The 27,618-nt window shown below is 42.1% G+C and overlaps 1 protein-coding gene across 2 annotated transcripts in view; it reads left to right on the top strand.

Annotated features, from left to right (window-relative positions):
• lgr4 (leucine-rich repeat containing G protein-coupled receptor 4) overlaps positions 1–25,907 on the top strand; it is a 31,386-nt gene extending 5,479 nt beyond the window's left edge. Inside the window, exons 2-18 of one of the 2 annotated variants that reach the window (XM_069697677.1) lie at positions 3,980–4,051; positions 9,286–9,357; positions 10,245–10,316; positions 14,463–14,678; positions 16,260–16,331; positions 17,901–17,969; positions 18,232–18,303; positions 18,533–18,604; positions 18,785–18,853; positions 18,938–19,009; positions 19,321–19,386; positions 19,533–19,604; positions 19,705–19,776; positions 19,911–20,036; positions 20,836–20,933; positions 21,582–21,635; positions 21,738–25,907. In XM_069697677.1, coding sequence (XP_069553778.1) covers positions 3,980–4,051; positions 9,286–9,357; positions 10,245–10,316; positions 14,463–14,678; positions 16,260–16,331; positions 17,901–17,969; positions 18,232–18,303; positions 18,533–18,604; positions 18,785–18,853; positions 18,938–19,009; positions 19,321–19,386; positions 19,533–19,604; positions 19,705–19,776; positions 19,911–20,036; positions 20,836–20,933; positions 21,582–21,635; positions 21,738–23,146 — 2,755 coding nt within the window. In that variant the 3' untranslated portion in view covers positions 23,147–25,907. Of the gene's footprint in view, positions 1–3,979; positions 4,052–9,285; positions 9,358–9,710; positions 9,715–10,244; positions 10,317–14,462; positions 14,679–16,259; positions 16,332–17,900; positions 17,970–18,231; positions 18,304–18,532; positions 18,605–18,784; positions 18,854–18,937; positions 19,010–19,320; positions 19,387–19,532; positions 19,605–19,704; positions 19,777–19,910; positions 20,037–20,835; positions 20,934–21,581; positions 21,636–21,737 lie in introns of those variants that run through there. The other variant, XM_069697678.1, reaches the window with a different exon arrangement.
• The last annotated feature ends 1,711 nt before the right edge of the window (positions 25,908–27,618 follow it).

Here is a 27,618-nt window from a genome sequence, read left to right as displayed (position 1 = left end):
TGCACATTATTTAATCCTGAAAACCACAGAAGATAGTGAAGAAGTGGTGCTTTTATATTTATTTTGATTTTTTTGCCAGATGAACCTCAACAAACTGTCAGAAACGTGAATAGGATCATGTGACAGATTGTCACAGATTGCTCTATAAATACAACAGATGTCTCAACAAGACTTGAATGACATTTGTTCAGTTGTATCTCTTTCAGTGGTTCTGTTGCATGTTTATAAAATAAATAACCACCGTCGGGTTCACGTTTTTTTCATTTGTTAGCTCAGGTATAGTAAATGACAAGACACCTAATAACACTGTTTAGCCATCATCATTGAACTGTATGTGGCCATGGCAACAGGTCTTGTGCTTTGTGCTCTGTTACAAGTGAACTTCAGTGAAACAGACTTTAACCATGTGCTTAACTGGATATTACAAGTGCTATTACCTTGTGTTTTCCCATGTACAACTCTTATCACGTACATTTTACGTAAAATGAGTTTCGTTGAGTCTTCATCAGAATCATTTTGTAGTCATTCACAACGAAATCAATGTTCTCAATGTGCTCGGGTGTGTGTAGCATTGGCAGAATGTGACAGAGTGTACTGTTTGTTTCACTTTGTCTGGCATAATCCATGACACCAGAATATTTAGAAATGAAAACAAAAAGTGAAGTTATCTGTTCAGGGCTTTGGAAGGGTTTTCATTTGTTGGGTGATTGAGGTGCCCTCTATGGCTGTTTCTTTTAATGTTAGCTATTCACCTTTTTCATGACTTACCATTTTACTGAACCCCACTACAAGGGAGTTAGACAGAAAGGTTTTTATGGACTTGTCTAGTTTCCAATAATTGTTATCAGGCTAAAATATCAAAGCTTACTTTTATCAGGCCAGATTTTTAAGGGTTGCATCGGTTTTAGCCTTTTTGGCGTGCAGGGATGATTTGTGAAGTGCTGCACTGATTGGTGTGATTCACGTTAAACGTCCTGTGGGATCTAGGGATGCTCCCTAAAAGTCAATGAGTCAACTCATCTGTTGGCGACCCCCATATGTAACTGAGATTCTTCATATTTAGCTTCCTCCCCCTCCAGAGTGAACAGTCCCTTGGAGGAGAACGATACATATTGACAAAAGTTACCCTGGTCTCTGAGTTTAAGATTTCAAGTGATGCACTAGGACCAGTTGTCACTGGGTGGGAACGGCACACTGGCCTCTGTATGCACTCCGAAGTCAAGTCTGCCATCCCTCAGAGCACACCACCAGGATTGTGTTGTATTGGCAGAGGTGGTGGGGAACACTAGGTCGTCTGGTCTGGAGCAAAGCCCGTCTTAGGGAGTGTTTATAACCGTGATGCCCATTTTGCAAGCGCAACCACTGGTCCCACCAGTTGCAGCCTCCCCGAGGGAGGTCTGCAGCCATTAGCAGCGGACTCTGATCCAAATTCAATTAGACTGACAAAAATCTGAGTTTGGTACAGCCCTAGTGGGAACCCATGAACTCTTTAGTTGTGTTACAGCTTGGCTTATGACCTCAATCAAAGTCCTTTACTGGTTCCTAAGTTTGGTTTTGTCAGGCAACAAGCTGTAGAAGGGAAACTGATGTTGTTGTTTTTTTATCATGATTATAAATCTTGCTGTGCCCTGTGAAATTGTTTTACACGGTTTCCCAAATGGTGGTTAAAGTGGCTGCACAACAGTTACACCTGGTAGTTATCAAGTGTAATGATGTAGTAACAACAAAGATTGTTGTAAGACCTAGTTTGTGGTTATTTAGTGATGTGTACATCTACATTTAGTTTGATCATTAAAACCGACAAACTACTGATGCAACTTGCTGCTAAGTTAAGCTTGATGTTTAAGTAGTGCAGACAGTTGTCTTCCATGAAGCTTAATAGCAATGTGCTTTATTTGAAATCATGTCAAAGCCACATCACAACTATTAAAATGTCTTGAGAATGTCTCAGTAATAATTTTGGGGACATTTTAGAGGAAATCTGTTTATTTTTCAGAATGTAGGTTTCATGTAACAGATTAGAGATTAAAGTACATGAGTTGATCTACAATAGTGCCACAACATAAACCCTGTAGATTCACACCTAAAGCCTCTCCATGCACAGGCTGAGTTTGTCTTAACCATAGACCAAGACTTTTTGACTGTTCAGTATTTAATCACATTTTCTAGACCAAACAGAAATGTTGTTCCAGTGCTAATACTGTTGCATGATAGAAGATTTGCAAATTGCAAAAATTTTAAGATATGGTAATTCTGTGTTATCTAACTAATACATTGAGATTGTATTTTTAAAGGAGCTTTTTGGCTTTTAGATTATGTTTTTGCTTCACTTTAGCAGCCATATTTCCCTTTTCTTTAAGCATGTCTCGTACGTTTGTCCGATTATCTGCTTACTCTCTGCTAAAATGAGGCCAAATGGCACATGGGATAGGAATTTACAGATACCTGTTTGCAGAAGCGTTTAGGCTTGCCACCATTTATCATGACTGCATTTTTAGTGTCCTCTTCAATCTGTCTTAGCAGGGACAAGCCGGGACCTTGATGAGTAAAGCAGCCAGACACAGAGGGAGGGAGGAAGTGTGATAGAGTCATGCAGGCCTCCTATACTCCCCAGCTCTGCATGTGGTTTAGACCAGTCAACAGTCTTTGGAAGATTTAGTCAAACGTTTTAAAATGCGGTTAGGGATGTTTCCCACTGACCACCTGTGGTGGCAGAACTGCAGCAGTGGCTGGAGAACACCATCAGAGATGTTGTCAGGGAGGAAAAAGCCTTAAGAACTGGGTAGATGTTGATGGAAGTGTTGTTGAAGCTGCATAGTCTATATGGTAATTGGATAACCAGGTAAGAGGAGATGGAACATAGTCACAGGGATGATGAGGGTTCTGTCAGGGCCCACCTTTTAAGGTGTGTGTGTGTATGTGTGTGTGTGTGTGTGTGTGTGTGTGTGTGTGTGTGTGTGTGTGTGTGTGTGTGTGTGTGTGTGTGTGTGTGTGTGTGTGTGTGCACGCGTGTGCGTGCGTGCGTGTGTCTGCAGAGGAAGGGCAATATGATCCTTGTAGGATTCAGGGGCCCACACACAAGGTCCGGGAGAGATCTGGCAGTGAAATTCAAGATGGCCAGTTGGAGAGTGAAAGACGAGGGAGGAGTGCAGGGGGTTTCTTCATTTGTGAATCCCGGATGTTTTTTCAATCTTGATTGTGTCATCTCTTTGCATATGGCATCTGGTGGGGGGCCTTTTTGTTGAAGCAGGTTAGCGAATACCTCATCAAGATTAAGGTTCCAGACCTGAGTTTGCTCCCACTGCAGATGTCTCCTTAGAACATCTGAGGCAGCCTTTTGTCCCCCTCTTTTATTGTGGCAGCCCTTTACTCTTCATAGCCTGTTGAAAACACTGCACTACTTCTCCTTTAGCTGTAAGCAAATGCATATTAATGTGTGTGTTTTTAAAAAAAAATTAACATTACGAAGATGTAAATACATATACTCACATCAGGTTTGGTGGGGAAGCAAATCAAGTCCTGTGTGCATATTTTTCATGCTGCTACATGCCTATCTTTACTCGTTGATTTGAAAAATGAAGATCCCTGGGGCTAAAGAGAAGGGCTTTTTCAAGACTTCTTTTTGTTGAGGTTAAACTCATGCAGGCACAGTCAAAGCCATGAAGCTGTCCAACTACCCCATTGTGTGTGTATATATTTTAGTATTGTAGTAATAATCTTCATCATGTTAATGTCTTGATTGCATGTTCATTATAGTTTATTTGATCAAATAAGACTTCATACACAGATTATTTAATTTTGAGGATTGAGTTTCTCAATACAATCAGAAAAAGTAGGTAAAACTTAATTTATAGACAGTTCAAAACTTGTTCTAAAAGGTTAGAGAATAAAAACCATTAAAATATATAAATCAAAGATAAGCGTATGTATCAGTGAAATTTTACTGTTTCTAACCGTTCTTTTTCTTTTTCTTCCACAGTGACCTGAGCATGAACAACATCACTGAGCTTCCATCATATGTATTCAAGAACCTCCCCTACCTGGAAGAACTGTGAGTACTTGCCCCCCTTTTCTCTTGTTAATGGTGTATTTACTCTGTACAGTGTTGACATGGGGGCTGGTCTTTATGATATGCACCTGGGTATTTGAGTTTTGTGCTGAAAAACACACAGTAAAGGTCCACAATATGCCCGTCTTCTCAGCTGAAGAAGATAAGCGTAGCATTACGTGAAGTAACAAATCACTCACCATTCATGAATTGAACAATAAAAGGTGCAGTAACGCTCAATTAAAAAGGTGAGGTGAGACAACATGCATTGAAGCAACAATCATGTGACATCCTGTGTGGATTTGTGCTTTTAAGGGATTATCAGAGTGGCAACAGCACATCTGTGCTCCAGGGCTTTGTTGAGTGGGGTTCATCTAATCTCGGCGGGTGTTATTTCTTTCCCCTTTAAATTCTCGGCTGTCTGGCTTGAAGCTGCTGCGAGTCGGAGATCAAAATCTGTCTACCTGATATCAGGTAACATGCAACCCTGAGAATGCAAAATGACCAGTGAGTGAACATACTCCAGCAGTTCCAGTTCTACTTGGCCTTCATGGGCATGTTTTTTCAACTCCTGTGCATCTTTCAGCTGGCCCGAGTCTTCACCCTCTTCTTTTCCACGCACACGACTCCAATCTGCTTTGTTGAAAGGCAATTTACTTTTCATCGCATTGTGTGGAGGAATGCAAGACAGGAAGGAAGAGGGCAAAACAATGGTTTCCATGGCAACAAGGCTAAAAAACCCACATAGTCTCGCTGATACTTCTCATCAAAATTGGCGGACTGTCTCGTTGAGGTGTGTTGTTCTTGAAGGGTGGGATTTTGATTGACATAAACCCTTAGTTCATTTGTGTGTTTGTTTAATCTTTCTTTTTGGAACAAATCAGCATGCTTGTCTCAGTGAACTTTGCTGGTTGACTTTTTTGCTCTCGGGCTACTGCAGTGTCAGTGAACCGCAGCATGGGCCCTGAGGGCAAAAACAGCGCGAGAAAGAGCCGACAGAGAAAAGAGAGCGTCCATCCTCCTACAGGACAGGATCGGCGACGGGAGGAGTATTCCCTCCTTCTTAGTCACGCAATCTCCTTCGCTCTTTTTCTTTCTTGCCAAAGGTGCAACAAAGCTCAACAGACGTGATGACAGAGGTACTCTGTCTCCTTTGCAGTTTGTTTATATTTCTGAAAATAACCTGTGACTGATAGGTTCTTTATATATATATCAGCAGGGAATTGTGGTCATTCGAGTTGTTCTGCTGTTGTGGATATATTCCATTTTGTTGGACAGAATTATTTAAAACATTATTAGTAATTTTATTCTTACTATAATGGTTTTTTTAATATTATTTTTTTCAGTTTAAGTTTATTGCGGCCGTGTTCTGTGCATTTTTTTAAGTGCATTGCATGGCATCCATTTGTATGAGGTGTGCTCTATCAACTAAGTTTTATCTTTTTAATTGAGATCATTTTTTGTCATAAAATCTCTCAGGATTGTCATTTTACCTTAATAACAATAAATGTTACTATTTTAAACTATTGTAGAGGATGACCTGTGTTGGTAGTGTTGACTTATATCTGGTTGGCGTGTTATGATAAATTATTGTACGATCAATTAAGGATTGTGGCCTTGTGGACTGGATTATGGGTTCATCGGTTGTTTTTTGTTCTTCTAAACCAGGGGCGTCAAACTCATTTTAGTTAAGGGGCCACATACTGCCCACTTTGATGTCAAGTGGGCCTGACCAGTAAAATCATAGCATAATAACGCATACATAACAACAATATTTCTCTATGCTTAAATCATTGGTGAAGGCTTTTGGATGATAAACACTGTTTTAAGGTCTTTCTACAATAAACTAGAAACATAAAGAGCAAAAACTCAGACATCAGCCCACTGTTTATCTGCCCCGGCTCTCCTCTGCAGATTCCCTCGCGTTGTGACGCGTTTGACGTCAAACGCGTCACAAAGCGAGCAGCGAGCGCTGCTGCCTGTGGCACCGAGCGCTTCTTCCTCCGGAGCAGACGTCGCATTTACGCTGTTTGTGAAGCAATTACTGGATCGATTAAAAAAATAAATAACAAAACGTTTGTACTCATAAACCTCCATATTCTCATAGAAATGCAATTTATGTCTTTCCGTAATTTTCACACTTAGCAAAGTCATCCGGCGGGCCGAGCTGGACCCCCTGGCGGGCCGGATCCGGTTTTATCTGTTGGTTCGCTTTGTATTCAATGATTTTTGTATTTTTGTATTTTGTACTTTGTATTCCCTTCAATGATGAGGTTCAGTATTATGTAACACCAAATCCAATAGCACTTCATTGTTAAAGTTGGAAATAAAAAAAAACTACAGTATAGTTGCTCAAACTATCAAATCAACTGATTCAACTAAACTATCAAATCAGTTTTCTTAATAATGTAGTTTTTATTACCAGCTAGCAGTGCGCATAACAGAAATTTAAGCTTGTTGATTGGATGTTGAATGCACTTCAGTAAATTTTACACAAAACATTTAAGCCTTGTTACTTTAACTTTTTTTTTTTTTTTAAATCAGAAAGCTATAATTTAATTTCTAGCACAATTATTAATTCTTTGTAATGAGAATACAACCAGGAGAGATTCTTTCAAAACCCAAACTACGGGAGTGCTTTTGGTTTAAGTACCACAACAAAACATGACGTGCCTGAAAGACCTCCTCCCACATCACATCTCGGTTATTACTACATGAATGAAAATTGTCATATGAACATTCTTATTGCCAACGTGTACATAGGAAATAAAGTCACAGGGTTAAAATAACAGATACCTGTAGCAACAGTGGTACAAAAAGGTGTGTATTACACATGTGGAAGCATGTTGTGGGGGAGGGGTCCTTGTTTGGAATTACCTACAGTGGGTTCCCAAATAGGAAATTAATTGCTAGAACAGCATTTGTAATCCATATATTTTGGGATTTTTTTTTGGGGGGGGGGCAGCGGGCAGGGGGTAAACTAAGAAAATTGTGCCCATTGACTGCTGTCATACTTCAACGTTTTTTTCGTTTGTGAATTTTCAGTTTACAGAAATAGACCTGTGGGAGTGGTGTTGCACAAGGAGAGGATTTAGCCCTTCCTCATTGAGATCCATCGTAGCCCCGGGGGGACTGGCACTGAGTTTGCTGAAAGATGCAAGAGGAGGAGAAGCTCTTTGTGTTGTGAAAGCTGAGCGATATCTGAATAATTTGTCAAACCATGTTTGCATGTGGTGATTAGCGGCTTGTGACAGTCACTGAAAAAGTCTCTTTGTGTGAGTTCTCAGGTTACTAGTTAGTCATATTGAATTGGTCACTATCTGTTAGAAATGATCAAGAATGACTCGACAGCTACAGACAAGATTCATGTCAGTTTGAATTTTGTAGGCGTCCTGCTGACGGGCTGTTCATGAAGCTGGTGAATATTCACGGGCTAATGTGAAGGCTTTGGTCAACAACAACAAACCAAACGGTACATGTGGCCTGTTGTTGGCCAAAATTCAGTTTTAATGTGGGTTCAGAGCAGTTGGTGTGCTGTTGATGGAGGCACTTGAAACTGACCAGTGAATTTAGAAAGTTGTTCGTAATTCGTCTCCTTTGTAGTCAGGTGTCCGTCCAAATATACTGGAAGTTTTTACCAAGGACAGGAATTAATGTGCATTTCTACCAACTACGGTGCAAATACAAGGTGTTGGGCCGTTGTAATAAGCAGCTGGAGGTAGTAATTTTCTCTTCAGATGCCCACAACATGAAGAGAAAACCTCAAACAGCGAAACAAGATAAAAATACAATGGAAATATGGTATTGATGTTTGTTTTATGTGTTTGAGGAATGTAACGGCCTGCTCATGTCTCTGCACATTCATGTTCTCATCTCCTGCCAGTTTTTGTCTGTTCAGTGGGGAATACATTTTGGTGAACATTTAAGTTAGATGACTCTCGTACTTTCTGACTGATCTTAAATAGTTCAGATTAGGGTGAGATAATAATGCACAGGGCTAAGGTCGTTGGATATTAACAGTTTTTCTTGCATTGTTGATTCTGGGGCTAAAATAGTTTTAAAGGTTATACAGCCCTTTACTGTATTTTGTCAAAGTTTTTAGTACAGTATTTTATCTTTGAGCGTTGTATTTGTTTTTGAAAATTAAAACTAATTTGGAAAACTTACAGGTTATGTCAAATATAAAATGTGTTTGGCAAAAATAATACACAAATGTCTTCCTTGTGGTGCACTGAGACTAAAAATGTAATTGATGGGTTATTAACATTTGAAACAGAATGCTATCTATTAGACTTCGTAACATTGATTGATATTTATTGGGAATTAGACAAGTTTTCAAGTCCACAGTGTAGATTTGTGAGAAATTATTCAAATATTTGAATTAAAAAACTATGATATTGCAGGCCAAATATTGATGTTAGGGAGCCAGATTTGAGTCACAGGCAGCTGTTTGCCTCCTGACATGCCATAGCCGTATGGAACAGGTATTTCTCTCACTGTTTAGGTTTTACCTGAGACGTACAAACCACCAGTTTGAAGTCTAAATCACGGACACAAGGTCTTCTCACACAGCCTTGATTCTCAGGCTCACACCCAGCACCTCCTGTTGCAGGGAATTCAGTCTGGCTTGACACTCCTTGCTCTGTAATAAATCTGTTGCTAAACTCTCAGGCCAGATCGTATACTTGGGCTCTGTGTCCTAGTCAGTGTGTCCCATGCTTATTTACACCCTATTTCCTATACGCTTCCTGTTCCCAACAGGAAAGGGAGGTGTCCCCTCGTCCTCTAATATGTCATACGGAGACTGAAGCAGCTGGTTGATGATAAATGTCACAAGGCACGACTGGTAAAGGGGGGGGAAAAAGTTATATTCACACACAGCTTCACTCTCTCAAAAGGGAGCACTGAATAGTGATGTTTGGGAGGCTCAGAAAGGGATATAAGGAGAAGATATCCAGGAACAGCTCTAATCTCTTGAGGGTGACAGATGAAGTGACAACAGGCCATGGCACAGACACATGTCTCTGACACCCCAAACCCCATGTTCAGCTTGAGAGCTGCAACCTAATCTACTGCGACGCTGGGAGTTCTCAACCTAATGCATTGGTTTAATCAGGAATAAATCGTAATATGTTGTTTTATTACAGCATGTTCTTTTTTTTGCTGAAATGCCTCATGAAGCTTTTGAAGATTTACAAAATGTCTCAAATGTAACTTTGACTCTTTGTCTTCCCCAGACGCCTTGCAGGGAATGACCTGTCATTCATCCACCCTGAAGCCCTGTCTGGACTGCATCAGCTCAAAGTCCTGTAAGCACACACCCTTCCTGCCAATGTCAACACACACGCATGCACACGCAGACTTGTGGCTGTGACAGTGTGAACTTTTCCACACCGGGGGAGAGTATATATTGCACTTCGTGGTAACTTTGAGGTGCTGTCACTTATTGCCACCCCAGACATTCACTTGGAATAGACTATATGCACTTTTCATCAACTGTGACTACATTTGTGAAAAACCCCAAGAGAGAATTGCGTACAAGCTCTACTTAAAAATTAGCTCTGCATAATTTACATCAGCCTCGTGTGCTTTCACTGACTCAGAAACACAAAGTCACTCACACGCTTCCCTGCTGATTGTGCACTGAACCAAAAGTTCAAAGTCCTGTTGAGCCACAGGTGAGGTCTTATACAAGACTGACAACAGAAACACACAGAGGCAACATAAATATGTATCATATTCACATGGTCGTTGTCACCACACAGATGAAAACAAATGGAAATATTTTGGCTTCATGCTGCTCAAAATAAAAAACCATCGACATCAGATTTGGGTCAGTTTTTACAAATACTGCAACTATATGAACAATTTTACTAAGAATGAAGTGACTGTTGGATACCTTCATGAATCTGTGGGGTTCACAGTGTCCACATTGGCCTGGGAACAGTTTGTGGGAAACTGATCGTCTTGAGTTGACCTGAGTTGTCTATATTTGTCCAATAAAGCTCCCTGAAGCCAGTGTGTCTTCTGAAGGGGAGAATTGTCCCCAGTGTGGAGGCACATAAATGATGGCAACACACACAGAGAGCTTCTGCAAGTTCACTGAATGCATCCTGAGATACATGTTTAGATGTATGATGCATGAAAAACTGATGTGACTTGAGTTTAAATCATAATTTTGCCATTTTACCCTCAGGATGCTCCAGAATAATCAGCTGAAGACGGTTCCCAGCGCTGCACTGAAGAACCTTCTGTCTCTGCAGTCTCTGTAAGTCATCAACACACACTGTCACGCACACATAAGCATGTGTGGAGTATTGTCTACTCATAAGCCTTTGAATTTCAAGGCGACCTGTCCTGCATTCACCCCATTGGGGAAACACTCAATGCTGTGGCAGATATTTTAATAGTTATTTGTCACCAAGCAGGTCAGATATTTTGTTACTGATTGTAAAGTGACAAACATGGTCTGATGGGGAGAGGAACTGAAGCTCCTGCTTTGGACTGAAAGATATCTTGAATTGCTGATGGAACTGTAAATGATCAAATGGTGGTGGTGCTGCTGCAAAAACATATTCATATTTATGTGTAAGAAACCAGTGCACTACGACAGTCTCAGTCCTTAATATCACACCATTGTTGGCGACTTTTATGACTAGGCCCTGCTTTCTCCTGGAGCTGCAGCTAATGAGGTAGATATTCTGTCCTGGATATCTGGACAGGAAGATATGCTGCAGTCACCAGGGCTGTTGTTAGAGAAACCGCTGTTAGTGTATTTACACAGCCTACAATCCAAAGTGGAATTCATAGTGTTTGTGCTGAACTGGCAAACCCAGTCTAGACATTTACAGAGATAATAAAAAAGAAACTAATGGTGGTGCTGCTGAACAGTTTATCTACTAATGTATGTGAAGATCTTAACGTTCAGTGCTGACAATTTGCTTAACAAATGAATGCAAATATGGGTCTATAGACATCACTTGAGTTTTTAGTTTGAGGTTGTGAACGGCAGACAGAATGTCCTGCGAGTATGTGTAGAGCTATTTTCAGTATTTTGGGTGTTAAATAAGGCTCAGCTGATTGTTTCCGGCAGTTGTTGAAATTATTGTGTTGTAGCTACTTGCTCGGTTGTGATCCAGACTAAAATATTGGGGGGAAAAAATGGTTTGCTTTTAAACGTTGTACAGACATTCCTGATCCCCAGATGATAAATCCCAACGATTTTGGTGATCCTTTGACTTTTCCTCTTGTACCACTGTGTGATTCACATTAGTGGCTTGGAGTAAAACGTCTCAGCAACCCCTGGATAGATTGCATATTCAGTCAGTGCTAATCAGTAAATTCTTGAATGCCAAGTCACTTAAAGGAATAGTTTGCTTGTGTAAAGATGGTCTTTGTACAAAAAGTGTCTATGCACTTGACAGGTGCAAATATTTTTCAATTGATGCAACATGACCAGAGAAAACTGAGAAAATATGCTTCAGTCTTCATTTTCGCTCAAAATGCTGAAGTCCTACAAACCCCAGAAAGCTTCTAGAGCTAGCACAACGCTAACATAACCAGGATTACACAATGTTCTGACGTCATAACTGTTTCAGATGAGTTGCTTCTGTCGTGTAAACTTCCACAGTTACCACGAAGTGCAATATATATCAGAGCTGCTGACGTCAGGCTGAACTAGATAACCCCGCCGGGTAACCCGGTCCGTGTGTCTACTACAAATAATCTTGAAAATACCTCTTAAAACGTGTCGTGTGATATTACACGGTAACGTTGATAATAATAACAACACACTGTCTCGGTTGCACTTACTGTGTGCTCAGACGTCCGTTCCGCCACGCTTGCTTCCATGTTTCACCGCAGTACGGCGACTGTAGTTCGGTGTCCATTGGTGTACGTTTCCCGCAGCGGCTCCCCCTGTTGTCCCGGCCCAGTCGGAGACGGGTACCGGGCCCGGTTCACTCTGTGTCGCTTTCGTCGCACGGTGCTCGGCCTTCGCTCTCGGCTGTGGCGGCCTCTTCCTCCTCCGCACGCCGGAACTCCTCCCGAATGTCTGAATCCAGCATTAAACTGTTAAAATGGTCGTGGTGCATATTAACGTTACTTTCTGCCGCAGTCGTCCGGTTTGTGTATGCGAGTAGGCAGCACGGTGGTCGGGCTAGTTTGAGTTTGGAGCGGTGAGGACAGAACCCACCTCTCCGCGGTACCGACTGGCTGCAGAAACCCAGGAAATAACCAGTCTGTAGTTTCTACTGCAGCTCCAGAAGTCCGCCACACGTCCAACGGCGGACTTTTGGTTGACTTTTAGCAGCGGCCGTGCAGGGAGCTCTGCAGCCAGCTGCATGGTGGGAAATGACATACATATCATAGAGTACTACTGGGGATTCTGTATTGAGGCAAATCGGGTGGAAAATCGGCCAACTAGTCTTTTAACTGAGATTGAAACAATGGTAAACACTTGACTTCCCAAATGCATGTTGGCATTATCACGATGAGGATGTTTCAATTAGCATTTAGCTCAGAGCTTTGCTGCTCTTAAGTATATCCTGGCAGAGCTGTGAGCATGACTACACTCTTGTCTTGTTAAAAATATGCTGACAAATACTGAAAATCTAATATTTTTTGCCCAATATAAAGTAGAAATATGTGTTTTTGCTACATGCTATTTTCAATAAAAGTTCAAACTGGAAACACCAAAATGCATTGTATAACAATGTAGTCATGTTACACCCCTGTAAGAGGGCTACAAGATGAGAGTAAGTTATGACAGTGCTTTACTGGCACTGCTATATTTGTTGCGCACTAAGCCCAGCAAAAGCAAATGTAGGTCAGCCTTATTCAGCAGATTTGTAACTAACTTTTCTCATTTTGTGCTTATTTCTTGGGTTTTCTAGAAGCATGTGTACTTTACTCTGTTACTTGTAACTGTCAGCCGTCTCACAATTCCCTGCTCCACTTGCCCTCATATTTACATTATTTAGTATTGTTTTCCTGCGACTGCTAAATGTCAGTTTCACTGGGACCGACCATAACATGTGCATGGCTTTATTTCTACCCCCTGCTTCCACCACTGTGCCCTTGAGTTTGACAGGGGCTAATGGAGGAGTGGATCCAGCTGGAGAAACGTGCTGAAAATTCAACTTTAAGCCATTATCACCCCTCTATAATCCCTCCCCTTGTCATTTGCCTCCCTCTTGTTTTTTTCCGGTCTCTCTTCTTTCTTTTTAACAGATGCCTTTTCTCTGTGAAAGTTTTTAGGTCTGTAGCTGAAGTAATATGCTTTGGCAGACTAAGGACTTGGTTTGTATTAAGCCATAGAGAGCTAAATGTCAATCAAGACTGTTTTCCTTGCAGCTCAGACACTTGAGGAATTTTGAGGGAGGGTGAGACACCCAGTAAGGGAGTATAGCAGGAGAAAACGACATGGTGATGGTGAAAGGAACACTTGGGCATTCATAAGACTGCCTGAATAAGGAACCCTTCCCTTTTTCTTTTTTTTTTTTACCACCAAACTACCAATTGGAATTTCATCAATTTGCAGGTTGACAACTCCACGAATGCTCCATGAAGTGGAGGATTTCAGATATCTCACTGTTTTTTCAAAAGTGAGGAATTAAAAAGACAGGGAGTTAGATTGTGGTGCTTGCTGTGAAGCAGGCCTTAATATTGACTTGTTTGCAAACGGAGTGGAGCTGCAGAGTAAATCTCCTTCATTTTTTACCAGTGTGCCTGTTTTCAAACCTTGGCTTGCAGTCACAAGATGTTGGTCATGGCAAAATAATGAGATGAGTCTTGTTTGCAACTGTGGACGTTGCTGCTGCTTCCTCAATGAGATGGATGATGAGACACTGCAGTTGGCACATGTGCTGCTGCCTCTTTTTAGGTGTGTTCTGGAAAGTCTATGAAGGTAGAGGAGATTCACACCCAAAGTGTTGTGCTGATCTTTGCAGTGGTTTACTGTGTTCTGAAGAATTGGTCACGAGTGTGTTTGAGGATTATCTATAATAAATTAAAATCATTAGAACTTAGTGGGTGGCCATTCTTTTAAAAGTAATTAGTTCTTGACCAAATGACAAACTCAAGTGCACAGAAATGGATTTCACCCCTGGAAAGGATCAGCAGCATCCTGGGTTGTGTTGAAAGAGGGAACATTGTGATGCAGGTGGTTTGCTTCATACACGATCGTAACCCTGATCGAGACTGAAAAGGTTTTCATATAGTCTCAGTAAAATGATAAATTCTTCCTATACAAACACAAAGTACATACGAGATTGTTAAAAATAACACATGGGAGTCAAATAAAGAATAATTTTCCTTTGCATGAATGTTAAATTGCATTTATGGCATTTGTGGCAGTGTCAAATGTTTCATGTTCGTGTAATCCATGCCTTTCTTTTCTTTCTCTTTCCTCCAGTCGGCTGGATGCGAATCACATTACAACAGTTCCAGATGACAGTTTCGAAGGCCTTCAGCTCCTGCGCCACCTCTGGTTGGATGATAACAACCTGACGGAGGTCCCCGTCGGTTCTCTGAGACACCAGGCGAACCTTCAGGCTCTCACGTTGGCTCTGAACCGTATCCTGTACATACCGGACAACGCCTTTGCAAACCTCACCAGTCTAGTAGTGCTGTAAGTTATATTAAGCTTCTGTCATAATTGCTGTATAGAGTAAAATTCTGCACTGAAGAAGTGCAAATGTTGTAAGTATATTTCATTAATGTTCCTGGACAGTTTGGCCTGTGCCACAGTGTGCAGGGTGGACACTGAACATCTTGTGTATTCAGCTGTATGCACTGATCTCTTCAGGTGCACTAAAATCTAAACCTAATCTGTTGTTGTCAGTATAAACCAGAATCAAAATACACCACGTCACCACTAAACACCACTATACAAGTGGAAGAAAAATCACAGAAGAACAATATTTGTGAATAGATAAATAGTAATTGTTGTAAAACCATCAGTCATGAGAATAATTCCTTCAAAAATCACCACTGCGTGCCACGGCATTTCCATGTTCATTTCAGCTTTGGGTGAAAAGTCGTTTAATACCTTCAGTTGTAAAACGTTTCCGAGGCTCCCCAGAACAGCCAGGAGAACCTTGCGTGCAGTCTTCACAGACCTATAGGCAATTAAATGCAGCAGGCACAACCTGCTGGTGTACTTTTTTTAAACCGCAATTAACCAGGCACACAGAGAACATTCTCATGCTTACTAACATGACCTGAGGGAGTAGCTGAAGAAGGGAAAGTCTGCCAGCGTGAAAAAGATCAAGATGTTTCTGTGGTGAAATGCCAACAAATGTCAGTTCTCTGCCATGTGAATACGTTACACAATATACCTTTATGTCTCTTCGATTTCTAAGTCATGGCAAATAATAAATGTGCAGGTCTTTTCTTGGACTTCTGTGTGGTAGTTTTTTAGATGAACTAACTTCCTCTCTCTACCTGACTGTGATTAACAACCAGTTAGTAGAATACCAATGTACTGCTGGTGCTCCCGTCTAAACTCAGGAAGCTGTAATTCCTATTTGTTTTTTAATATATCATCTCCATGATTCTGTCACTACAAATCAATGCAAAGTAGCTCTCCTTGTGTTCTGCTCCGGCTCTGACTGTATCCTCAGAGCGACTGCAAATCAGATTCCAAACACAAACGTACCGTAGTATTTATTTCCACAGCTTACAGTTAATAAGTCAACAAAACGGGCTGCTGCTCATGCCCCGCTGTGTTTTTGCATGCAGGCACTTTTGCAGTGAAATGTGCCATTGGGGTTTAAATTTGAATGTTAATGAAATTTTGAAAAAGTTGCTCGACGCTGCGCAGTGATGTAAAATCAAGATTATGGTGTTGTTTTATGTATAGAGGGAAATGCTAAGAGAACTTTGTGATGCATTACACATCCGTGGAATCGTTCCAACTTACATTTTTTTTCACTGCCTCTGTTATACATTCACACAAACACATGCTTTAAGTGGGTATTGCTGCAGGGTTAGCATAAACACATCAGGATAAACAGGAAGAAAAGACCTTGAATCTATTAGACCTGGAGAGCTTTTTGCATATACACGTACAGTACGGCCACCCAATTCATACGTCACACTCTGCGTTCAAAACTGCTTTAACCTTTCACACAAGCTGCAAAACAAAGACTGTCATACAACCTTTGATGAATATGAAATATGATTTATCGAATTCCTTTTATTTATTCAGGCATCTTCATAACAACAGAATTGAGGAGATTGGAGACAGCTGTTTTGCTGGACTTGTGAACCTGGAGACACTGTAAGTGCAGTTGTACAGTAGTTGCTGTGTGTGTGTGTGTGTGTGTGTGTGTGTGTGTGTGTGTGTGTGTGTGTGTGTGTGTGTGTGTGTGTGTGTGTGTGTGTGTGTGTGTGTGTGTGTGTGTGTGTGTGTGTGTGTGTGTGTGTGTCTCTCCCCCACCCACCTCTGCTCCACTCGTCCAGACATCATTGTGTCCACTTCCTCCTTTAATTGCTGTAGGATAAATAGAGCAAAGTACATGATGCTTATCAAATCTGCCCTCCCACTGTTCACTTCCTCCTGCCACACGGCCATGAAGTCTTTTAGTGACAGCCTTACCTAACGGCAAGCAACTACTGTACAACACACAGACCTTCACAGGGGACATGGGACGTCTTCATACTTGTTTTGTTTTTTTTCTTTTTTTACTTGAAATCCCATCTAAAATATTATCAATTAAATATCTGTTCGTACTGCAGCTGATTTTTTTGCTTAAATGTTTGCGGCACAGGCGACATTAGCCACAATCAAGGTTATTTAAAATTAGTAAAAGTCTTGCAGTCCTGCATTATAGCTTTTCAGCAGTTCATTTTTTTGTAGACTTGTATTCTATTACGTTTTGAATAATATCTGTGAAGAGAGTGAGGTGAGCTGATGTGACGGGAAGTTTGGGTAAGGATTTGGGCAGATACCCCACAATCCTTGCATGAACAAAAACTAATGGTCAAATGCTGTTTTAAACTTAAAGGAATACTTTAGAAGAGTGCACCGTTGTCCTTTAACTCAAAGCATGTTGAAAAAGTGACTCGCTGTCAGCAAGGATACTCTTTTTACTTAAAATGCTCATCTGCTGTTTATTTGCTTGTGCTAAACCGTTCATTCATACGTTGAGGGACTGACAACTAATTAACATTTTTAATAGTGGATTATTATATATTTCATTCACTGGGCAAAAATGCCAAATATTTTGTGTGTCTGTTTTCACAAATGTGAGGATTTGCTGCTTTTCTTTGTTTCTTATCTCTGTAAAGCGATAAAATGTCTTAGTATTGAAACCAAACAAGCAATGTGAAGATAAGCTCTCTGATCATTTTCACTAGTTTTGGCATTTTATAGATTAGCCAGCTGATAAAATACTCATTAAAAAAGATGACTCATTAATGAAAAAAGATATCGACTGCAGTTACTTACAACAATGTGTTTGAAACATTCAGTATTTTAACAGTTGATATATTTATGTATTTAATATTTTGTGCAATGGTAGTTTTGTTTCTGTGTTTGCTCTCTTTTTCCATTAGTCAGAGTTCATGTATTTATATTGACAATTTGGAGTAGTTAGTTGTTCATTGGTTATTGCCTCTGAGGGCACTAATCATTCAGCACTGTTGGTTACATGTTTTTGTCATTAGTCAGCATAATTATCTTTAACTAGTGTGTGACTTTGTTCTGACTGCAGTCAAAGAACCTGATCTCTCATCTCCCATTTTAAAATGCTCAATGGTAGACATTTTAATGTACCATTGATTAGTGGATTGAGAGGGATGCCATTATGCTGAGAACTCTGTTGACTTCCTGTCTGTCTCTGCGTAGAGATCTTAACTACAACAACCTGATGGTTTTTCCCAAAGCGATAGAGGCGCTGCCCAAACTGAAGGAACTGTGAGTACATTGTCCTCTTTGTGCTCCCTGACCAAAACATGTTCTGCTGTTACTGACGTTACCGACTCTTTAACTCATTTGGAGGCGGAGCAATATTTTTTTGTGATTTTTGTTTTTTTGTTCTGTGAATAGAAGGTATTAAAAAAGAAAGAGAAAGATGAAAAAAACAAAACAGTTGTAACTTTCCTTTATTTTATGTGGGTCTTATAAAAACACAAATCATAAGTGTCTTCACACTGTCTACTTGACCTTCTTCTTGTAGCGGCTTTCACAGCAATGATATTGCTTCCATACCTGAAGGGGCTTTCCACAACAACCCCCTGCTGAGAACCATGTAAGGTCAAACTCCCCCTCCGATTCACTGACGCCACTTAGAGACAGACAGAGCACACATTTTACAACCACGGTCATTGTACACAATGCTCTCCGATACCTACATGTACTGTATTGGCTGGGACAAGTTTGAAGTTTCTGAAGATGAATGTCCAGAAGATGGTGCCATTCTTGCATAGTGACAGATTTCCCCCCTCTCCCTCCCCCCTCTGCTCTCGCTGCCCTCCCAGACATCTTTATGACAACCCTCTGTCATTTGTGGGCGCTTCGGCTTTCCAGAATCTGTCTGACCTGCACTCCCTGTAAGTCCCGCCATAAGGCACGACTCCTGACAAACCAGTGTTGACAAGTCCTGTCTGAACTCCTGTAGTCAGTGGTGGCTTACACATTTTACAAAGCTATTATGTTTAAAGTCATGTTTCATTCACACCAGCTCATGCTTTGATGTTTGTAAATGTTACTATTCATCACGCATGTTTCAGGATGCTGCGTGGGGCCAGTATGATGCAGGACTTCCCCATCCTTATGTGGACGAATAATCTTGAGAGTCTGTGAGTGAACTTGGAAGCAGCATCATTTCCTGCTCGTGCTTTTTTTGCGTGTCAGAAGTGACTGATGACGTTTTTTATCTCCAGGACTCTGTCAGGAACCAAGATATCATCCATACCCACTGATCTGTGTGAGGATCTCAAGCTGCTCAGGACGCTGTAAGAGGCTTTTCTTTTCCTGTCTCCTAGTAATACTTCAAATGTACCATCTACTGATAATTTTATCTGAACTTTGATGATAATGATGAACATACAGGGACTGTAGAAATTCTTCCAGTATAGTTTGATGGGTAAACTCTGGTTTTGATGCTGCGACAGAAAGAATTTGGATCCTCTGGCATTTTAGAAAAGTGTACAGACTAACTACAGCGGAGTGGAACATGACTGAAGATCCAACCTTTTGTCTTCATGCTTTCATTTTAAATCGTCCCAGTTGTTTGGTTATTGAAGCTGTCCGTTCCCTCCATCAGAGATCTGTCCTACAATGAGATAAAGCAGCTGCCATCACTCCAAGGCTGCATCCGGCTGCAGGAGATGTGAGTGATAAACATGAAAAAGTCATCTCACAAATTGTTTCAGACAAGAATGATCTTAGCTTAAAAGACAGATTCTAATGTAATAAACAATTAAGGTTACCAATTATTGCTAGTTTATAATGTGTTCAATTCTTTTCAATCTACAGAAGCTTTCAGCACAACCATATTCAACAGATTGACAGAGACACTTTCCAAGGTCTCTCTGCTCTGCGTTTACTGTAAGTCCACTCAGTCATATACACTCAGAAACACACAGGATGCTGGAGAAACATGTTTTATGTCTGGATTGTGAGTGCATTGCATTGTGATGTTCCACAGAGACCTCAGTCGAAATACAATCCGAGTGATCCACAGAGACGCTTTCCTCACCCTCACTGCACTCACCAACTTGTAAGTAGGAACTTAATGTATTGTTGTGTTTTACTGTCTTCCATCACAATACCTACAGAACCCCGGTGATATTGTTTGGTCAGACTGTGCGTGTCCTACAAAATGAAACTGCTCGTGTGTAATTGTTTTTGCAGAGATCTGAGTATGAACTCTCTGACTGTGATTCCAACAACTGGACTGAGCGCCCTCAGTCAGCTGAAACTCTCAGGGAACACCCAGATGAAAAATGTGCTGACTGCAAAAAACCTCCCCAAACTCAGGTGAGAAAGAAGTTTTAGACAAACTTGTCGTCTCAGGCTTCAACTGCAACATCCCAGGTTTCAGGTTTGGTTCAGACCAAGAACCTTTGTTACTTGCCGTCCTTCATCTCTCTCTCCTCTGTTTCTTGTCCTGTCACCCTCATACACGCACCAAAACATCATCTTAGCATTTTGGAAGCAGAAAGAAACACAATATTTTTTTTTATTATTATTTATTAATAATAATCATAATAATTGTAAATAGCTGTGAATAAAATAAAAATAGAATAGATAAACAAAAATGGCAAATAAAAACAATAAGGAACAGGATAATTTCCAACATGAATACAGTGTGTGTTATTCACACGGTACATAACTGTTTACAGGGAAATCTGTTGCAGAAGGTTTATCATGATCACAATCGTCTGTGCGCATTACTCTCGCATCTAAAACACAAAGCACTGGAGTGCTTGCCTTCTTTATGTAGTGATGTAGAAAACACAACATGCATACCACGCTGCTCAAACTCCCAACGAGCTGTCGAGCTGTCGTTGTTCAGCCGAGCAGATGAACTAGAAACAAATGTGTGCAAGAACACAGAAAAACAGAAGCAAGCTTCACCTCTTGTACTCGATGAGAAAGCCAGGAAAATCTGTTTCTCTGCAGCGGTAGATGCACTATCGAAACATCCCCAAATTATTACGAACAGTCAGAAGGGCCAAATATTTGCAGGCAAACACATTAGTTGTCTGGGCAGACACCAACAGCGCACCTCAGCAGGACTTTGTGAGGTCTCTAAATTCTTGTTGTTTGTTTGTAGGTCCATCTCTGTCCCTTACGCCTACCAGTGCTGCGCATTTGTTGGATGTGACTCGGTAACGAGTTCCTCTGAGGAAAGCGACATCAAGAAATCTACAGGTGAGAGCGCTGCAGTCCGGGCCTTTATCCTCACAACAGAACTTTGTTAAACCAACTAAATTTACCACGTGTGCTTTAAGAAATGTTGGACAGATTTGATGGTGAGAATGATTCATGTTTCAGTAAACATACAGCGTGTTGTTGCATTGGATAACTTTAATTAAGTAACATTAAATACGATCCTATACAGAATTCCTTCTTGTGTAAAATGTTAGGTTGAAGGAAACCATGGATCAATTAGAAGGTGTTTAGTGTGAATGTGAATGGGGCTGATTTATGTGATCTGCAGTCTATCACATGAAACCAAACCTACACATTCAGTTGTAGCTCTTTATTTGGTCAAAGTTTCAATTATATATAATTAGAAGTAGTTTAAAAAACCTAATTTACCATCTTTTAGATCAAAATGGTAGTGAACTTAACTTGTCTTAATGGGTGCATTTTTATTGTATATGATTCACTGAACCACAGCATAGTAATAGAAAATGAATTTCAGTCTTTGAAAAGATGTTATTATTACTTTGTTGAAGTCAAATGAAAACAATTACATAAATAACAGACTTCCCACTGAATACACCTGATGTCCTGTTTTGGATTGTCTTTTTATAACATTTTCTGCTTTTTCACATGACATTTTTTGTATTTCAGGCGGAGAGGATGTGGAAAGAATCTCAATGATTATGCATTGCTCTCCTTCACCTGGTAAACAGCTTTACTTTCCGTTCTTTAATTGTGTGTTCACCACATTGTGTGTTGAAGAGCTTTGAAACGATCCAAAAACCCACATTGTTTCTTTGTCTTCAGGAGCCTTCAAGCCTTGTGAGCACCTCCTGGGTAACTGGATGATTCGTCTGACCGTCTGGTTCATCTGCCTGGTGTCGCTGGTCTTTAACAGCCTGGTGCTCGTGGCCACCTTCTCTCCTCCGCACCGAGCGGCCGGACACTCCCACTCCCCGACTCCGTCTCTGTCTCCGGCGAGGCTCCTGATGGGGCTCCTGGCCCTGGCCAACCTGCTCACAGGTCTGTATGTCGGCGTGCTGACCGTGCTCGACGTTGCCACGTGGGGGTCCTTCGCCGAGTTCGGTGTGTGGTGGGAGATGGGACCCGGCTGTCACATCACAGGAGCTCTGGCCGTCTTCTCGTCAGAGTGGTCGGTCCTGTTGCTGTCGCTGGCGGCTGTGGAGCGCAGCGTGGCCGTGCGGATGATTCTCGGGAAAGTGATGATGTCGCCGAGGAGGAACGGCAGCAGCCATCGCGGATGCCTGAGAGGAGACGGACGCTTCGGCCTGGCTGCGGGACTGCTGGGGCTGCTGGCTGCTGCTGCAGCCTGCCTGCCTCTGCTGACCTCCGGCGACCAGTCCTCGTCTCCTCTCTGCCTGCCATTTGCTGGCGGTGAGAGTCCGGCTCTGAGCGTCACAGTCGTCCTGGTGCTGCTCAACGCGCTGGCGTACCTGTTCACCGCAGCGGTGTACACCCAGCTCTACTGCCACCTCGGCAGGGTGGAGCTGGCAGACCCGGAGCAGACGGGAGCCCTGCGACACGTAGCCTGGCTCATCTTCACCAACTGCATCTTCTTCTGTCCCGTGGCAGCTTTTTCCTTCGCCCCTCTCTTGACGGGCTCCACGGCAGGCGGTCCGGAGATCGCCAAGTCCGTCACCCTCATTTTCTTCCCGCTGCCCGCGTGCCTGAACCCGGTGCTGTACGTGTTCTTCAGCCCGGCCTTCAGGGAGGACTGGCTGAGACTACGCGGCCGCAGCGGTTTGACCAGAGAGGTGAAGGCGGGTGCTGAAAGTCACCTGGATGACGGCGGCGGAGTGTCGGAGCTCACCGACGGAGGCTCCTCCACCCACCTGGGCTTTGACTGTGGGGTGTACTCACAGCTGTGTGGAGAGACAGTTGTGTGCGAGCAGTGCGAGGCAGCGCTGCGTGCCAGGACCTGCTCTTCCCCCTCGTCCTCCACCGTCTGCAGACACTTGGTGAAGTCTCACAGCTGTCCCACCCTCCTGGCGGGAGCTGCGTTGTGCCAGCGCTCGGAGAGGTTTTGGGCAGACGGCGGCACGCCCTCCGCTCAGTCCGAGTACGCCGACGAGGGCGACTCGTTTGTGTCAGACAGCTCGGACCAGGTTCAGGCCTGCGGCAGGGCCTGCTTCTGTCAGAGCAGAGGCCTTCCTCTGGTACATTACTCATACAACATACCTCGAGTCAAGGACTAAGGACGCGTCAGGCTTCCAGTACGTCTGTGTGCACACATCTCTCTCATGTGAATTCAGATGCCACGAGAATATGTAAACATTTTTATATCAAACAACAAAATGTGCCAACTACCCTGCGTTTCAGCAAGCACTTATGTCTGTAATTACTGTGTTAACAAAGATGCCACCAATCATTTAAAGGGAACTTGGCTCTTTGAACTCAGAGACCGTTTCTAAGCGAACCGAACGGAGCACACCGTGTTCCAAACTGGTCGACAAAGGATGTTGCAAAGGAAAATCTTGCCTCGTGTGCCTGCCTCTTGCTTTCCCTCGGCTGTCGCCACGATGCGAGCCTCAATGTGTCAAAGATTTTGTGATTTCTCTGACCTGTACTTATAAGCTTTTCAAATTTTAATTATTATACATCTTGTCAATTTGTAATGCTTCTCCACAGCAACTGTTGATTTTATACTTTTGATTTAATGTTTTACATAAATGTAGCAAGTTTAATAATCACTCTAGACCTTTCTTTGTGTGAATGTAACGTTCGGGCGGTCTTCACCCAGCAGGGGGGAATAATGTACCGCCAGCAATAACTTCTGCCCTACCTGCTTGTGATCAGTTTGAGAATGGTGAATGACAGTCTAATAAAACACGCCTTTGCTTTAAGTTCCTACACAAGACTAAGAATGTGATAAAAGTAGCAGATATCACTGTTTCAGCAACAACTGTGCTCAGTGGTTTTGAAAGATGTTATTTATTGTTTGAGCAGCAGGGAGTGTCGGGGTGGAGACGAATTCAGGTGTATGAAATGTTAAATACGCCGTGCAGAGCGAGAGGAGCGTTCACCAACACAGCAGCACCTCTGTTGAAAAACAAGTGCGCACAAACGGGTTGAGGTCATTCATTTCACTCGTCTAAAGGAAAAGTCCAGTTGTTTTCAAATCGGGGCCTTATTGTCTTGAGTTTTTGCCGTCATGTCTTTTGATTTGGATCAAACTTTTGTTGTTGTTGTTGTTGTTTTTAGCTGCAGAGCTACGTATTGTGTTGTCATTTGCCCAAGAGGTGCGTCGAAGAAATCCCCTTCTGTACATTAACACTCAACGAGACCTGCTTTCCTGTCAGAACAGAGAATACATCGTCTTATTAAGCATAAACTGGTAAAAATGAATCGTATAAATGGGGAAAAAAAAAAAAAAAAAACGCCCGCCGGTGTTAAAAAGTTCAATCCAATAACAGGAATAATTCAAAACCTTGAGAAATGTGCTGTTTCAATGAAAGTAAAAATGGGATGATCAATTCCACTTAAAACATGTCTGTAACAAAATATGAAGCCACAGCCAGCAGCTGGTTTGGTAGGTTGTCTTAAAGACTGGAACGGAGGGGAACAGCTGGCCTGCTTTCAGACTGTGCTAAGCTAAACTAAGATAAGCTAACCAGCTGCCGACTGTAGCTCCGTCTTCACTACACAAATACGAGATGGGAATTACATCTACATTGACCGGGGCACAAAAGAGAGTATTTCCAAAAATGTCACAAAAGAAAAGTTCAGTAGACGAACAAACAATAAACAGGCAAAACAAAAACAAAAAAACAACAACCTCCAAATCAGCTGTACTCTGACTAGTTGAAGAGTATCTGACAGAATTGGATGATTTAAAACTGGTCATTAAACAGATTTTTTTTTTTTTTTTTTTGGCTCGCGAATACCATCCAAGTCAAACACACCAACGTAATCCCGCTCTCATCCTCGTGACGTGAACGCAGCACGAGACCAGCGGCCGGCCGGGTCCGACGAGACGGCGGATGGCCGAGGCCAAACGGCGGGACACGCGCAAGCGCGATTTAAATGAGGACGATCGTTATTGAACCGCGGGTGTTTAAAGACGAGCACCTGCGGCCTGAAACCCTGCGTTTCAAATGCCCGGCGCGTGTTTGTGCCTTTCGTACGTCACCGTGACCGGTAAAACACACGGCGCACGGTGGTAGAAAGGGAGGCAGAACCAGAGGAATTCTCTTCAAAACAAATGTGCTGTTTTCACTTGTCTTTACAACCCAGTAAACATCGCCAGCGAGAGACTCGGGACACTCGCTGCGCGTTCGTTTTCGGTGTAGTCCCGTTTTAACGTGGAGGGTCATCGGAAGAGCGTCATTCCACTGTAGAGGAAAATCGGGCGATGTGTTTTCATCCCGAGCGAGACGGCGTGACGGGGGATCGACCGACGTTTGGTGTGCCGGAGCATGACTGTACACATTGAGGTGGATCCACCCTCGGAGCGTGTATCCACAAGTGCGCCGTCATGTGAGCGCTCAGGAATTTAGGCGATGTAGGGAAGCGTCCTCCTCCACCAGCGAGACGCTCGTCTGCTCATAACGCACCGCTTGCCGCCGACTAGGTGTGTAGATTCTTGCACCAACCAAAATGTCCGTTGATTGTTTGAGATGTTTGATGTCCCATCTGGTGAAAATGTACAAATCTTTTACTCGGTTTTTTTTTTGTTTGTTTGTTTGTTTGTTTGTATGTAAATTATTTGAAAAAAGAAAACAAGTAATCAAGAATGGGATGCAAACTAAGGAAGCTACCTCCTCGACTGTAGTGGCTGCCAGCAGTGCTTTGGAAAAGAAAAGTCTGTTTTCATTTTGTTGTTCCTCTTTTGTTTGCATTCTTGGCTTTATGTCGACATATTTGGTTGTACATCATTTTAGTTATGTGCAAATTGTGGGAGGAATCTATGTACTGTACACTGTGATTTTGTTTCTTGTTTTTTTTTTGTTTTTTTTTAACCAAACTATAAACTAAAATTTGTTTTATCTTTTATAGATACAAACTTGCAGAATAATACAGATTATATTAAATATCTCAATAATTTGAGTTCTAATTAAATCTTATTTGTAGTTTTTCATGAGATCTCCCCAAGTTGTTTTTATTCTGTGCAAGTAGAAATTTAATTCTTTAAATTGTGAATGAATAAAATTGGACGAACACAAGTACTTTTATTTACCTTTGTGTTACAATTAAAACCCCGTAGTGACCGTCATCTTCATGAATATACAGGTTTGACTCTAGGTTCTTAAAACTTGTTGTATCACACCTTTCTTGCAGCTTTATCAGCTTTACGTTGCTTAAGAGATCCATTTTGAGAGGCTGCAGGTCAAATAAAATAAAAAATAAAAATTCCGTTGATTTAAATTTACCCTGAAAATGATGACATAGACTTTGATCCAACGTTGAAGAGTTCAACAGGGAACTCTCGCTGAGATCCACGTCAGTCTTGACGGCAACGCAACGACCACGTGGGAGGAAAAGGGATTTACTGCTTCGTCTGCGCTCTCTCTCTCTCTCTCTCTCTCTCTCTCTCTCTCTCTCACGTTGCTCTTCACTTTCAGCCAAAAGACAATTGATGAATAAAAAAAAAAAGTAAACAAATTATCAAGCGTCTCATCCGCCGCGAGGGAAATTAACGTAAACTCGGCCCGCCGTTAAGATCGTAACGCGTTGCGGACGGAATATTTCCGGTTACCGGATGAACTGCCGTCAAACAAATCGCGTTTCGAGATAATAAATCCGAACGACTTCCGTGATCTTTTGATTTATTTTGTTTTGTCCGTCACGAGGGTCAAAATTTCACTTCGGTCGCTCTGACGAAACGAATGCTGACGCGCTGCGAACACGGCGAACGCGCTCAACAGGACTATAAGCGTCGGCCCGTCGGCGTCTTTGGGATAACGTCGGCGTGCTGACGTCGCTGACAAGACGCTCCACGTTGGTGGGAAATATTACATTATCTTTTAGTATGTGCGTTATTACTTGATTATAAAACCTGGATTTATTATTTAAATAATAACCCTAACCCGTTGGAGACGCGTCTGATTGGACCTCAAACACACAAGAGTCATTTTCCTGTTTACTGCCTTTGAATGTTAGTTGTTCGAACATCCTCACTTTCAGTGGCTGCAGTCACAGTACTGTGTATTATTCTGAAATGAGCCATTCTGTATCATTTTGAATACTAACATCATATCATATCTATAACTTAATAAAAAAAAAAGTATGTCATGTCTACTATAATTAAGGCAGCACTGGTTTCTACACCGTGGTGCTGCTGTGTTTCGGTTCGGCCTCCGAGCTGCTGGCTTGGCTGCAGACTCTTGGTTTACCTCGTTAAACTATTTTCTCTTGAACATCGTTCAAACATCATTTTAAGTGTGACATTTTATATATATATATATATATATATATTTCCAAGCTCGGTAGCGTTAACAAGGCCATTTGTGCCATCCTGGAGTTCCCTTCCGCCTCCTGCTCGGTCATGTCTGCTGTCCACCGCCGCTGCTCTTCTTCTCTTGGGTCGCTCGCTCGGCCGATGAGTGAAACACAACGTGCGGGATTAGACGAACAGACGTGGAAATCTGATAAGTCATGTTCAGCTGAGAGCCGTGTGGCCTTCGCGTTGGTAATTCCTGCATTTTCGGTGAAGTCCAATGTCAAAACA

The sequence above is a fragment of the Brachyistius frenatus genome, unplaced genomic scaffold, assembly GCF_029030835.1.
Source record: "Brachyistius frenatus isolate BFR_SWC_R1_liver_20210118 unplaced genomic scaffold, ASM2903083v1 Contig_24, whole genome shotgun sequence".
In the NCBI taxonomy this organism is placed as follows: Eukaryota; Metazoa; Chordata; class Actinopteri; family Embiotocidae; genus Brachyistius; species Brachyistius frenatus.
Note: the sequence above shows the minus strand (reverse complement) of the source record. Positions and strands in the feature narration are given on the sequence as shown.